Genomic DNA, 15,838 nt, shown 5'->3' with positions numbered 1-15,838 from the left:
ATAGCTACCCTATGACCTACACCGAGGAACAATTCTGGAGCTTGGAGAAGCTTAAATCCACTGAGGCAAGGGTGTGAAAACACAGCTGGGCCCAGCAGCTTCTGCTGCTGCAGTAAATCCCACTTTTCTCCTCTGCACGTCCCTTTAGTCTTTAAGTCTTTAGAGGTGACATCATAAGCTCTCCTTCTCAATGCAGTTCTTTTCTGGCACTAAAATCCCCTCTGAGGCAAGGACAGTTTGGCGTATTTTCCCTGCCTGCCCATCAAGCTCTTAAAAAATTAAGTTATTCATCATCTAGGCATTCACCTCCGCTGCACTAAGGCTTTCTGGCCAGAAAGTCCCATGGGTGGTTATTTCAAATATGACTCTGCTTCTATTGAAGACTTATGAATTTAAATAAATCTGAAGTATGGACAAATGCACCTTGTGATAATTATTGCCTAGCACTATACTTGTAAAGCTGTCAGCTGAGCTTCTAGTTTGTATTTCCCTAAATTTGCTTACATGGGCAAAAAAAACCCCAAACAACCACAAACCCCATACTCATCATACAGTTTATCTGAGGTCTCACATACAGCAAAGCATTGCTTCCAAGAAGGAAAAGAAGTTTGCAGCAAAATGGTTTTGTAACAGATGTATCAATGGAAAAAGTTCGTAACTGGGAGTGTTCTCTCTTTCCCTGTTTCGCAGTTGCTATTAGTGCTGGTCTTTAGGGTGTAGCTTTCCTCTTGGGCTTCTGTGTTTGTTTTACGTATTGCTTTCCTCTTCCTTTTGGTCAGAAGCCTTTTTATGATCAGGCAAGATAATACTGAGCAGCAGCACCGAGTCTGCAGGACAAAATGAGCCTTTGCTTTAAATATCCAAGAGACAAATGGAGGTAAGTAGAAACAAATGGATTAAGCTGTTTGGGCTGGGGAATTGCTGTCAGTTCATTATTCAGAAGTTACTAGCAACTAGTACCTTGGATTTATTTCAGGTTTTTTTCCCCTATTTAACTGCAATGTTAAGAATTGAACTGAAGTCTGGCATGGAAAAATACTGAAGTTGTAATTGTGTTCAGGCCTTTGGAAGGGATTATGGAGTTGGTTAGGACAGAAATGCTTTAAGTAGGGTTTCCTAGGCCTTCATGGCAGACCTTAAACACATTTTCCCGCCTCCTTTTTCTTCACCTTGCAAAGTGTCTCTGTATTTCTGATACACTGTGCACACTATAGCAAATCAGAGAGTCAGCTCTGTTCCTATTATCTTCCTGTATTTCATATATATTACAGAGGTTGTACTTGCTGAGCTGTATTGAATCCTATTACAAAAGCAGGGTGCAGAGGGCAGTTTCTGGATGCACAATCAGTCCCTGTAACTAATAAAATATAGCACCTGCTTTGCTGGAAGTATCAATGTGAAGCCAGAGTTGTCAGGGTAAGTGATCCCACTTCATAATCCTATAATGTTGATACAATTTTGTGGTACTGGCATAAAAGAGATACTCAGAGCTAAGCAGGACTTTGAGATAAGGTGAAACTGGTGTCTTTAAAGGAAAACCACTCAGTGCAGGTTTTGATGACGTGCAGATCTTTTAGGGTGTCAAATATCTGGCAGTTAGGTGGATGAGAACAGCCTTGCTTATTCTGTTGCACAAAGGCAGTGAATATTTCAATTTAGAGAAGAAAGGGGTGCATGTCCAAGCAAGACTCCACACGTCAAGAGCAGGCAATAAAAGACTAAATATTCTTGACATCTTTTATGTTTTCTAATTATCTTTTAAGAATCTTGAAATGTATTGAGAGGGAGGGTTTTTTGTCCTGTTTAATGAATACTTCTAATATCAAGACCTTAAGTTACATTAGTTTTGCATGCACACCTATGGTATTGGTTTTGGTCTACAGCTGCATTATCATGGTTTCCAGACTCAACTGCCAAAAAAGAAATCGTTCTTATTTATGATTTGCTGATCATTCACTCTTATGTCTGTTCGGAAGATTTCTAGGGAAATATTTATAGCAAACAATTGCAAGTCAGAGACCCCAAAGTTAGTTCATTTATGAAACAAAACAAACATTTTCCCAAAATATTTTGTAGAATCCACCAAGTTTTTACATTAGTTTCTTCTTCTGTTCACATAGACCAGACTCTGTAGTCTCTCATGTTGTGAAATACCAAGGAAGTAGAGTTGCATTTTGGTGCATGAAGGATATGTACTTTATGAGAGGAACTTAGCTCAGCAAGGTTATTAGCAAGGGACAACCCTGAATTGGGGATATATGAATTATCTTTCTGTTGGTCACATTGCTTCTGCCTTCTCCAGTTCTCCTCCTGCCTAATCTCCTCTCCCACATAGACCCAAAGCTCTTTGGGGCAGGGACCTTCCCTGCCTTGGATGTTCATACAATGCTTGCAAGTGTCTTACATAGCAGCATAGCACAGATAATAAATCAGATGTGCTGGCCTTAGTCATCCCTTTCCATAGTAAAAAGTTCACTAAGTTGGTGGAAGTTTTTACATGGCAGTACCAGATCTCAAACTATGAGTGTCAGTTCATGGAAACACTGAGTTAAACTGCATTTATGTTGGCAAATCCATGCCTAGAGAGCTGAGTCACTATGCAAAGCAGCAGCTATGGCTTCTTTGAACATTTGCTTTTCCAAAATACATCCACCAAGTTCTCCAGTGTGCTGCTTGCTGCAGATGTTTGTCTTTGAAACACTGCACTGAGACAAAAACCAAGGCAGTCACACTTCCAAGCTATCAGACTGGCAACAAGGGAAGAGAAAGAAAGTCTTGAGTTAGAAACAAACACAAAAGACAGGCCTGGGTTATGAACAACTGATAAGGACCAAGAAACAGGGATGGAGGATCATTATTAATTTGTATAGTTATTTTCACAGCCTGCTTTTAAACTCAGTTATACCAGTGAGTATTTCTACTGGCTTTCCAGTTTCTCTTTTTGTGCAGCTTAAATGTTGCTCACAGGCTGAGTAAAATCTGAAGGGGGAAGTTTTAGATGCATGGAAATAACCTGCTGCAGTCATCAAAACCACATCAAGGTACTGGGGGTGAAGTAGGACCAGTCACCCCTTCTCTCCTGAACACCTACCTAGAGCACAGACCCTGGATTTCTGCTGTAAGCAGTTCATACTCACAAGTCCCTCTGCTCCTGAATTATTTTAGCTGGATTTCTAAAATAAAAAGGAAGAATCATACTAATTGTAGAATCCAGAGGCTAAGAAAAATAATTCTGAAAGAAGAGTACAAAAACCAATATCCACCTCTAACATAAAAATGTGCTGGGAGTCAGTGGAGAATAAAGAGAAAGAAACACCAGAGCAGCCAACTAGAAAAAAAAGACCAGCTAATACTTGATAGTCACAGGAAGGTAAAAAAGAAACTACTTTGAAACCTCTCAATTGGAATACACTGTGGAAGAGCAGACTGGTCCCAAAGAGAGCTGTCAGAATGGCATAATTAAGTCAGCAGCGAAACTTGAACAAGAGATATCTTAAAAACAGAAAAAAAAAATAAATCCTGTAACATCTGAAATGTCAGAAAGTACTTTCAAAAGAAAAACATTGAGAATGGTCAAAAACTGAATTTTAAAAGCTTCTGTCCAGTTTTCTATTAACCACAGCTGGGTATTTGACATCCATTTAAATTATTTCTCAAGCTCATTTAAAAAACAAAACAAACAACAGCAAAACAAAACAAAAGCAACAAATACGTTTGCTTTCCTATCCCCTCAATTAGAGAAAAATTATCACATCTTTTTATGTTGAGAGTTAATTGATGAATGTCACATCATGTATCACTGCCTCTGCATCTGACAGGAATCAAAGCAGAGATTTTGAAAGGCAAGAGTCTTTGAGCTACTAATTATGCTTAACAAATAAAGTGTTTCAGTTGTTTCTATGACTTGGGAAACAGTGAAGCAGTGGAAGAAACATGAAAGCAGTTGGGTAACTTTCCTCTAAACTGTGAAATTATATATGTTGAGAGAGGCTGAGGACAATTAAAAAAAATGCAGATGGGCTGTGTAAAGGGTCAGGGCCAAGCTTCATCACTGCATAGACTAGACAGCCCCAGTATGTCAATTAAAGGAAGCAGCCAGTGGGACAGCAACATCCTCTGCAAGGATGCGCACGGTCTGGCCTGGCACACACTCCCATCCCTGCCACAGGGCAGCCTGTCTTGGAGAATTGTAGGCTAATCACATTTGTTATAATGAAGGTTTTAAAGGCAACCACAATAATCCCATCTAGCCAAAATTAATCTATGCACATTACCAGTAAAAACTTTCCAGGCAAAAGTTAACATGTATCACCCACTTTCCAGTACTGAGATTTGTGTGGCCCCAAAGGACCAGTGTCTTTCCTTGAAGCATCAGTAAACCACACCACGGATGTGTTGTACATCAGATTAACCTCCTAGAGAGAACCTACTAGATAAACAGTTGTATTTTTTGTAAAGCACATCTTTTACTTTTTACCTAATGGTGGGTAATTCTGGAATCTCAATCACAGATTATTTTGGAAAATAGGTTAGCAAACCAGAGAGAAGTGGTGCAGGTAAAGCTGACCTGCTGCAGGGCAGCAGATGGACCAGGTGACTCTTCAGGGGACTCTCAGTCTCCATTTTCTATGATTTCTCTAATTTTATCTTCTGTTTCACTAACTAGACAGCTGGTCCTGTACTAGTCAACAAACAACAGCAGTGATGCAGGATGGCTTAGATGAGGCCAGTTTGGAGTGTTTGCTTTCATTTTAGGAGCAGTCATCCAGCTCTGGAGGAGAGCTAACAGGCTACAGGCACAGCTGGTCTTGTCTGTGTTTTCAGACAGCTGAAAAGCTGAAATCTTTCCCAGCAAAAGAAAGGCTATGCATGCAAACACTAACCATTTTACTGCTTTTTAGAAAATACCCAGTTGCCTACCTTAGTTTGTGATACTCTTTGATTAACATGTATTCCTGCACTGCATTGCTGTTGCTATCACACTTAACTTTTAAGTGAGGGAATGGACTTCATCTCTATGCTTGGAAGCAGAAGTTCTAAAAAATGGAATAAAACAAATGTCAGATTCTGACCTTATCCTCCAGCTAAGCCCTGAGAACTTCAGTCTCTTATGAAAGTCTGGTGTCAGTGTGGTCTCTTTTTAAAACAAAGTTTTTTGAAAGGCTGTTATTTTTGGAGCTTAGGAGTCAATGAATGGAAATCTGTGAAAGCAATTCAGCTCAGATTCACATGTTGACTCATGAGTCTCTCTTGAGTAAGTGCAGTAGTCAAATCATGTCCACAAAAAGGGACCGGCAGTAGCTTTGGAAATACCTGTCCTCTTTCCCAGCTTGCACTCATGAGCCATACTTCCAGCTTACTTTAGTAAAAAAGCAAATAAACACTTTGTCTGCAGGCATCAAATATTGCCTCAGTTACCATCCCTGTATCAGTGCTGCTGCATAGCATGGGAAGGGAGGCTCTGAATTTTATGTGAGCTGACCATGTCTTACGTTAAGATTCATGTTACTGTAAGAAGATCCTTTTCTCTCTCATGTATTACTCAAAACTGAACAAAGCCAAACAAGTGGTTCATACAGTTCCCTGTCATCCATCACATATCTGCTCTTTTCTCATACCTATGCAGCATTTTCAAAATCAATGCTAATATCTTGTCAGTTCCTATTAAAACTGCTTTTCAATGCTCTGAATCTCTTGATTTAGAGATTGCCCAAACTGGTGAGGTGACCAGAACCAAACTGTCTCAGGCACTGCTGGTTCAGCCACGCACACGGAAGGACACTGCCTTCCTGGGAGCCCCTTGCTGCCTGCCCAGCCCCTGCTGATGCTCCCACCACACCCTCAGCTCTGCCGCTAAGCTCCTCCCCGCTCTGAAGAGTTCACTTGGCCTCCCGCAGTGTATTTCTGAATCAGGCTTTGCCTCCTTTCATGCAAAGTACGTGCTGGTGTCAGGTAACTGCGGGAGTTGCACTGCCCCAGGGAACCAGTCAGGGACCGCTTCGTGCTGTGCCAGGGGCATTTGTGATCTTTGCAGTCTTATCAACAAGCCAGACAGGCATACGCCCAGGTGTCAGCCCCCCCCATATTAATAAGTTGCACCTTATTACAGGTTTTGTTAAACCACCAGTACAACAGCAGCATTAGCAGTCTCTGGTACAACCACTGATCCTAATTTGACAGGAAAGCAGTGCTCAGGCAGGACAGGCTTTCAGGTTTGTAAGGCTTCTTGTGTTTCCAGGTTCTGGTAAAGAAAAGGTTTTGAAAAACATTTGAAACAATTTATAATCTGCTTTTGTGGACTCAAATAGGTCAGATAAACATCTGAGCATGTTTGTCAAGGAAAACAAACTGCCATTCTGAACAGCTGGAGATTTAGCCATCCCCAGAGCCAAGTCCGTCAAACTAGAGACATGGCAGGCTGCCAGACAGCTCCATGTGTGTCATTTCCATGGTCACACAGGGAGGGCCTCTGGGCAGGAGAGGATTAATGATAACTCTCGGACATCCCAAGTGCCTCATTTTTGAGCTTCCCATGGCAGTATATTTCTTCTTCCATTTTCACTTTGTTCTTAAAGCTTCACTCTTCACTCTTCATTTAAGCCCTCTAAGGGAATTCCCTGCAAGATAAACGTACATTACCCTTTCAAGATAACCATTTTCGAAAAAATAAATACTAAAATCTATTTAGTGTTGCCCCTCATGCATATATCTTTCTCTCTCATCTTCTCTAAATATTAGTTCAGAAAACAGCTTTTTTTTTTAATAGCAATTTCATTGCCATAATCCAGATAGCATGGATTATTTCTATAGTGATGCTGAAATGCTGATTTGCAGAGTGGAAGGCAATTTGCTATCCTAACGAATTACTTTTGTCCTTGGATGAAACAGACAGCAAAGGCAGAGCCCCTGGTTAATTGGAAACACTAGATAGATATTCATAATGTTCTACATGTGAAGTCTAGTGTTTGAGATGTTATTAACATTCAATTTAGCTCCTACAAAATTTAAACTAAAGCTTTATGCTGATTTCCAATCAGAAACATCCTTGGAAATAACGTGGCATGGTGCTTTGAAAGATGTCAAAAGATCACCTCTCTATAATGACCAGGGATATGTGGATGCAAATAATGATATCTGAGTATTTATATGAATGATTCCTCTCAGAGCTGCCCATCACAGCTAACTGTATACAATACACATGGCATCATAGAATGTGTGAGTTTGGAAGGGACCTTTAAAGGTCATCTAGTCTAGCCCCCCCTGCAGTGCGTAGATACCTTTTTAACTAGGTCAGGTTGCTCAGAGCCCCGTCAAATCTGACCTTGAATGTTTCCAGGGAAGGAGCCTCCACCAAGTCTTTGGGCAACCTGTTGCAGTGATTCACCACCCTCATAGTAAAGAACTTGTCCTAATATCCAATCTAATCTACCCTGCTCCAGTTTAAGGCCCTTGCCTCTTGTCCTGTCACTACATGCCCTTGTCAACAGTCCCTCCCCAGCTTTTCTGTAGCCCCTTCAGGTACTGGAAAGCTGCTATAAGGTCTTCTCAGAGCCTTCTCCTCTCCAGGCTGAACAGCCCCATCTCTCTCAGCCTGTCTTCATAGGAGAGGTGCTCCAGCCCTCTGATCATTTTTGTGACCCTTCTCTGGACTTGTTCCAACAGGTCCATGTCCCTCTTGTGTTGAGGGCTCCAGAACTGGACACAGCACTCCAGGTGGGGTCTTACAAGAGCTTACATCGAACATATAAAATCAGGAAGACACTTCACTTACTCTCAATCTGTCCATGAAACTGGATGGAATGAGGCCTAAATCCAAGTCCAGCAGCCTAACATAAAACTTAAAAGCCACTGTGTGAAATACAGATTTCTCATTAGGCCAAAGTGAGAAAGCAACATCTGCCAATATATTTGCAAGAACTGTTGCATTCGCAGCTGAATTCAGTACCAATATTATTTATGAGGGACAAAAAGCGATTAGCATCTAGCAACTGGCTCTTGGTAGAGTCACCTTCAGACTAGTCAGGCACAGTCCTACTTAATCTGCCTGCATTTCCAGCACACTGATCACCATGTATCTTTGCATCATGGCCATCCATCACACCCCCAGTTTCTCATCTGAGTACTGCCAACAGCACTGTGAGTAGCCCAGCGCTGACACTCCCTCCTTCTCCCTCTGAATCTTATTATTTAAGTTGCTGCTGGCTAAGAAAAGGAAAGTGGCTGTGTCCACAGTAACATTAGCAAACTGTCAGCTTAATCACTGCTGATCCCCTCACCCAGCTTGCCTGCTGCTCTTTTTTGAGGCAGCAGACAAGCCCAATAAATTCACCACTGTGCCCCGTCATACAGAATACTGCTCATTTTCCAGAAAATCTTTGGTACCCTGACTGCCTCCAGCTCCATATGCAATGTCCCTCAAGCAGAGCCCTTGCCAGGGTTCCCAGAGCCCATGCTTATCCCCTGCTCAGCAGGAGCATCTCTGGCAGCAGGTGGGCAAAGCAAGAAGCCCTTCTGCTCTCTGTAGATTAATTACCTTGGGGAAAACAGAATTACAGCACTAAAGGCAGGATGCTTTGAGAGACCTTTCTGCAACCAAAGTGACTTGTTGAAAGGTTTTCCAAAAGCTTGGAAGCTGTGGTGTTTTTAGAGTCCCTAATATCTTCCATTCCAACAAAATGTTTATTTTCCATTTGGAAAGGAGCAGACACACCCCCACTAGCAAAGCAGCTCTATTCAGCTCTCCTGTCACCCAGGGGCCATTACTGAGCAACAGTGTGGTCTGTAGAGGGGAACAGAGCTGCAGATGACACTTCCTAATGCAAACTGCAGAGGATTCACCATTAAGTGATCCTCCTGGACTCCAGATGCCCCATTAAATCAGACAGAACTGGCAGGCAGGCACATGTGTGAGTACAGAGCAGCATCTGCCAATGCTGCCTTTCATTGTCCTCAGGATTTCAGTAGGGTAAGGAATAAAATCAGGCTCTCCACCTTGTTTAAACCCTCACCAACTTGTCTCAACAGCATACCCTTGCCTTTTAAGCAATGATTATATCTAGACAGCTTCTCTGGTATTTTTGTTTGTGTAGAGTTTTTTGTTGGTTTTTTTTTTTAATTGAGTTTTCAGAAATGGGATGATGTTTTTTTTCCTCTTTAGTTCACCAGGGTGACACACCAATTCTTGATGTGCCTCGTTTGATACAGTACATCAGTCAGCTTGAACTAGATTTCATGTTACAAAGCATTAGTAATGTAAGTGGAAGGGAGCATCATAGCAAACAGGGGGCAAATGTAGACATTCTTGGATAACTGCTATTCCCAAAAGTTTCAACATCCATAATCTTTCCTCTCCATCTTGTGTCTTGCAATCTGGGTGTGTGAGTGTTTGTACACTCTTGCCTCTTTCTCACCATGCCTGTACCACTTGCCAACTCATTGCAGTTCTCAACCTACTGCCAAGATCACTCTCCCCTGTTGTCATATAACATTCCCTAGAGTTTTCTGGAATAGTGCCATGCCTGTCCTCCCACAGAAGTTTTGCAGGAGCACACAGAAGTCCAACAGGTATAATTATTGTCAAGTGGTGTGTGGAGACAGAGCCTCCCACTGCCTCCTGTTGCCCTCCCACCAGCTGCCCTGGCATGCCTGGGAAGCTGCACTCCAAATGGTCTGCTCTGCTTCTTTCGGTGTTTCCTGAGGAAACAAACAGTTCATCTGCTCTTTAAGCATTAATGGACTCCATGAAGCATCTGGTGAGTGGAGCTCTGTAGGGCCCCTGCCTCACAACAGCTCACACCCTGTGGCACACGTACAACTCTGCATTATGGTCAGTAGCTGACCAAGAGGTACACATTAAATTCTGTGGAGTGACACTGACACACACCAACTGGCTAGTTACACTTATCAATTTTCACAGGTCTTGATCTCATACTGATTTATTTGCATCAGCAAAGTTACTCCCAGACCTGGCCTTTCTGAAGACTAGTGTCTAGGCCTGCACCAAGGTTTGGGTGGGGTTTTTTATAATTATACAACTTCCTTGGCTGAGAATATCTTCCTGCAGCCCTCTTTGTCCTCTTTCTAGACCAATTTCTTAGACATAGAATACAGAAGGGGCTTTTTTCACAACAGGTTAAGAATAGCTGCAGTAGTAGAGATGTTCACTTGAGGATACCAGCTAGGTACTGGCACTGTAGGAACAGTGGTAAGGAAAACATTAGTTAATGCAGAATGTGCCTTGGGGGAGCTAGTTGGACAAGAAGATGGGATCAAGCCATCTCTGTTCTCCCAGAAAGAGCCAATCAGTCACAAAGCCCAGGGTTTTTTTAGGCAGTGGAGCTAATCAGGGAGTGGGAATCAAAGCCTCATTCTATGAGTTTTATCTTCTTGAAAGTTGGGAACAGAGACAAATCCTTCCCTGTAGTATACTCCTCTCAAGAGCAAGGAAAAGGGCTCCCAGTGGTGCTGCTCAAGAAGGAGAGCAACCCACAGTCTCAGACCTACCCATACATTCCTGCTCTTTCCAAAGCATCCCACATGCACAGAGTCTTATTCATGAGTATGAACAATAAATTTGTTTGCTGACAAGCTTTACTTCTGTGCTATTCCTGCTATCCCGCTTAGTTCCACATGCCACTTCCTGCTGGGATAACAGATTTGGTTAAGGAATGAGGAGTTTGTAGATCTGCACTATGTTGCTGCTTATCACATGGGAGCAAGGCAAATAGCACCTTCTCCTTCAGAAATCACACCTCGATGCTTGAGAGTGACCCCACCACCTTCAGCCTGCTCAGAGCCCTCCACAGGCAAAAACCCTTTCTGGAGGTGGCAAGAAGCTGCCAAGAGTACCCAGGAAGATCAGCTAATGCTTCAACAACAGCTGCAGGAGTGAGAAATGTTCCCTGCTTATTTGGGTTTGGTGACCAGCACATTATGAACCAGCAAGTGAATGTACAATCCCCATTAGAGCACTGACATCTAAAGGTGCTGCCTTTCAGCACAGGGAGAGCAGTGATGAATTAGCTTGCTGGCTTGATGGTGGCAGGGCACAGTGAAAATACTAAGTTTCCACAATACTTGCATTGCAGAAAAGCTTGTGTACAAAGCACAACCATAGCTTGTGTAACTTGAAAGTAATAGGGCATGAAGGAAAGAAAAAGAGAGTGAAAGAAAGCAGCTGGTTATTTTGCAAGCACAACAATAAGGTGTTTCTGTGGCAGGGCAGTGGTGAGAGACTTGTCTCACTTTTGAAAATTACTTCCATTCTCCTTTCTCTCTGGTTATGTCTCTATTGTCTGTTTGCCTCTTTTATTCCAGGACTGTGTTCTAATACATACTTACACATTTGTCAAAGGTCCTGTGCAAAGGGAATATGAACATAAGCTGCACCTCATAGACACCAATGTAAAAGCATTAGTGACACTTGCCATGAGCTGCAGAGGGAAAACCGTGGGTGAAAAGCAAAGGCAGTAGGATGTGGCACAGAAGTGAGGACTTGTCTTAAGAGTTGTTTCTGTGTGTTGTTCTGTGTTAGTTTTAGGCCTAGCTTAACATAAGATTAATAGAAAGGGTTGGAAAAGCATGTCTGCACACAAAACAGAGCAGACCAGTTTTTTGTGTCATTTATAGATTTGTTACCCCTCTGTTCTGTGCAGAGCCCTTCCACCAGCTCAGCTTTTGCCATAGCCCTCACAGCAGGAGCCGTGCTATTTAGTGATGGCTCAGCCCATAAGGTTAGAGGATGAATCCACCTTTGGCCCCAAAAGCAACAGGCAGAGGCAAAGCAAAGTCTTAATGTACTCACCAGCTTTCCTAGTAAATGAACAGAGTTTGTCTCTTCCAGTCTTATGCTTGTCTTATTTCCCCCAGCAGAGAAGTAGCACAGCTCTGTTTGGAGAGCAGGTGGCCATCTCATACAGCCATCTCATCCCCTTGTTCAAATGTTTGAGACCTCTTTCCTAGCCCAGAAACTAACTACGATCTTAAACTTCAGTCCTGTGCCCCAGCCCCTTGTTAAGATTTTGGCTGACCTGACTCTCCTCAGGTCTCCTTATCCTCTCCTAATTCCACCCCTTTTCTCAGAGCTTCCCCTCCTAAATGCAGAGTGAAAACAGGTGTCTCTCCGAGGCAGACACCAAAGGCAGGCTGAGTTTCATAGCTATATTAATAAGGAAATTAAGACTAATTGGAGGAAGCATTTTTACCTCCATATATAGCCTTATACTAAATTGCTGCACTATTTCTAGCATCCGTGTTGTCTCATGAATGCTTAAATGTCAAAGCCAGCTCAGACCCATAGCAATGACAAAAGGCTATAGAGGACAGATTTGTTTCTTAGCTTATATAACTGTTAAAAATCAAACTGAGAAGTTACTTCATTTAAACACAGAAGTAGTTTCATGAGAGGAAAATATCAGTCATGAAGAAATGTTTAATCTTGCAGAAAAAGGTGTCTGGAAAAACAGCTGGAAGAAGCAGCCAGATGAGCTCCAGCAAACAGCAAGGGGAACTTGTAGTGACTAACCATGTCAGCGTGGATGGCAGATTCTCCCTTCCTTGACCAAGTCAAGATCAGATGACATGCCCACTCCCTCCCACCCCCGAAGTTGTTTGTTTTTTTGTTTGTTTTTTTTAAATCTTTGCTTGGAAAAAGCTCTACTCTTTACTGAGAGGGTTTATTCAGTGGTAAGGCAGTGATCTCTTCCATGCAGAGATCCTTCCATGAAGGACAGTGGTTTACAGGTGTTATCTGGGGTAATTTGTCCCTGAAGATCCTGGGGCTGCCTTGGAGCAGTGGCAGAGGTCCAAGGAGAACAGAGCAGGTAGAGGAGCTGAGGACACAGCAGATGCAGGAAGAGGGGCACAGGCAGGCTAGGGGTGCAGGTATTGCCAACAGGGTGCCACTGGTTCAACAAGATAAGGAGGCATATCTCCATGCAAACTGGCAGACCTTTCCCCTTCCCCTGCCTGCTGGGAAGGTGAGTGATCAAAAGATCCTGCCCAGAAATCCACTCTGGTAAATCTGTTAGGTCTCACCAAGCTGGTGGGTCTGAACACAGAGGAGAGGAACGGTCCCGAGATGCAGGAAGTTTAGTTCTGTTCTGGTTTCATCTCCAAATCTTCTGTGACACTAAGAAAGTGGGCAATCTCTTCCTGAGCCCCGAAGTTTTGTGGGCGCTCACTGGGACCCCTCCAGCACCGCTCTTTAGCCCCCTGAGGCCCCAGCTGCAGGCTCCTCGGGGCAGAGCTGTCCCTGCCGTGCTGCCACCTCCGGCCCTGGGCCTCTAGGTGCTGCTGTGCCACCAGCAATGGATTTCCCGGCAGGAAGAAAGGGAGAGGGATGGCAGTAAATTCCTCACGATGCAGGAGGAAACTGCAGCAGTTGTGGATCATCAGAAAATGCCTTTTTCTTTTTCTTTTTCTTTTTTTTTAAAAAAAAGGCATCTTGTTAATTCTTGAGTAAACCAGCCCAGAGGGCAAGGCTCTCCATCTGTATCCTGCAGGGATTACAGGAGAAGGAAGAAGCATGAGCAGTGCTTTCTGCATCACATCTTGACTAAGCGACAGCTGGAGTTTAGCTTTTCCCACAAAGCAGAAAGAAGAGGTTAAATTGAGCTAATGGGATTGTCATGATAGGAGTTAACCCTGTTAGATCAAGAGCAAGAAGTGATTTGTCACAGACAAAAGTAATGCACATAGGGCTGATGCTTGAAGGTGAGGCTTAAAGCTTCAGGCATTAACAAATTAACATTTTGCCTAATTAGATATTGATCACTATCACAAGGCATGTCATGACCACCTTAAGGTTACCACAATGAGCTAACCAATGATGGAAAATCAGAACATGTACCAGAATGCTTATTAGTTGCTTCTCCACTAGGAACTTTACTCACATACCCAGCAAATCTGCGAGTCTCATCCTGCTGTTTCTTAAATGAGTGATAAATACTCCCTTGTTTCCCTAGGGTGACCTCACAGTTTTCCTTTTCACTGCCATACTATGATTTTCACCTTGAATTAAGGTAAAATGTTGCACTTTTCCTGGTGCCTCAAGGAATGCAAATTTAAAGTGTTCATTAGCCAACTGATCCTATGCCAGCTGGGACAACCAAGGAAGATAATTTTGTCTCACCACCAGTAGAGAGATGCTGTATGAACAGTGTCTTCTTGTGTGTATTCCATTCTGTGCAGGATATAACATGAATTCTTTGTGGCCAGACGAACCCTTAACATCATCCCACAAATATGCTGAAAGCAGTGAAACAGTAAATAAGATATCTGCCTGTCCTTGGGTAATAAGAACTAACAAAGTTCATGCTGCATCCCTGATAGCAGGGGTTTATATGCTAGACACACTGCAGAGAGAAAGAAGCGAGAAGACCATGTAGCTTGTAAGTTTACCCTGGTTCAGCTGGTCCATAGGCCCTCTCTGAAAGTGCCCACAGGAGACTATTTTTCCTTTGAAATACTAATCCCAATTTAGTGAAGGGCTGGTGCATAAGGCAAAAACCACAGAGAATGGCTCTTCAGTTTTTCCATCTGGTAACCCTCCTCTCAACAAATGCATTTAATGCCTATGCATGATCTGTGGTGGCTGTTTAATGCTGATGCGTGAGCGTGATGTGATGCTGCTCATAGAATGAGAAGGTCTGAGACATACAGTGAGAATTAGTTGGGTGGCAGAGAGCAATGGTAGGGTGCAGTGATGGGAGCAATTGGAAGGTGCTCTTCTGCAGCATGGTCCAACACAGGTGATCAGTCCTAGGAGATACAGGAGGCATACACCTCAGGGAAGAGAAAGCCTTTTTAACCTTCATACGTTCAGTTGTCACCACTTCATCATACAGAAAATAGTCCCTGACAGGAACCAGACAGACGCTTCTCAGCTGCAGCAGTGTCCAGGCAATCCAGCAGGAATATCAAACTGTAGGTAGGAGATCCTGGGCAGATACAGATAGTGACACTGCAGGGCGACAAACAGCCAAGAAAGGATTGGGTCCTACCCACGGCTCTGCAATATCAAACCATGTCCCAGATGAGAAGTAGTGCTTGAGAAACAGCAGGGAGCAGAGGGACTGCAGAGCAGCCTGTACCACCTAACCTGACAAAGCTATAGACAGGTTTCCTGAATGTGCTGGAGACTAGAGATCCCCTGTTTCTCATTTCTCTCAAAAATATGTGTTAACTTTTGCTCCATGTCACTTTTGCTAAGCACTAAGAGCAAGTACCTATGCGTCCTGTGATCTGTGCTTGGAGCTGGTACTTGGCGTCACACAGTCCCTGACTGTTCCCACCACCTCCACACTGCTGCCATGGCAGACTGAGCCTTCAGTTTTGATCCATTCCCACACAAAAGTGCATTTTGCAGCACTTTGCCTCCAGCCTGTTTCAGAGCCATGCTGTTAACCTGCCTTTGCCAGTCCTCTTCATTCCTATGCTGATTCATACAGCCTATAGCAAAATTCCCACGTGTGTGAATACACAGCCTCCAGGCAAAACTGTCAGCAAAGTGCAGCTTCCCAAGTGCTAAGCAGGAAAAAGCATCCAGGGAATCCAGCCCTGATGCCAGAGGTCTTATTGCCTGCAGAGACATAAGCCTCCCCAACATCCCACAGTCCCTAGATGGGCATTGCTGCAGTGACTAACCCACCTGCCATCACTGCCTAGACACAAGGCAGGTCCTGGTGAATAGATGGACAGGCTTTCAAAGGATTATGTTGTGTAGAATAATTTTTGACTTTTTACCTGCTAGCCAAATCCTCACACTTCTCCCCATGCACACACCACAGCTTCCTGAAGTTGGGAAATGGAATGTCATTTCTAATTTGTATGGTATTAG

The 15,838-nt window shown here is 43.3% G+C and overlaps 1 protein-coding gene across 2 annotated transcripts in view; it reads left to right on the top strand.

Moving 5' to 3' along the window:
• Positions 1-792: 792 nt before the first annotated feature.
• Positions 793-15,838, top strand: part of LOC127387691 (calcium-activated potassium channel subunit beta-2) — a 133,650-nt gene continuing 118,604 nt past the window's right edge. Inside the window, exon 1 of one of the 2 annotated variants that reach the window (XM_051626389.1) lies at positions 793-877. In XM_051626389.1, coding sequence (XP_051482349.1) covers positions 840-877 — 38 coding nt within the window. In that variant the 5' untranslated portion in view covers positions 793-839. The remainder of the gene's footprint in view (positions 878-15,838) is intronic. The other variant, XM_051626390.1, reaches the window with a different exon arrangement.

This window comes from Apus apus, chromosome 8 (assembly GCF_020740795.1).
Source record: "Apus apus isolate bApuApu2 chromosome 8, bApuApu2.pri.cur, whole genome shotgun sequence".
NCBI lineage: Eukaryota > Metazoa > Chordata > Aves > Apodiformes > Apodidae > Apus > Apus apus.
Note: the sequence above shows the minus strand (reverse complement) of the source record. Positions and strands in the feature narration are given on the sequence as shown.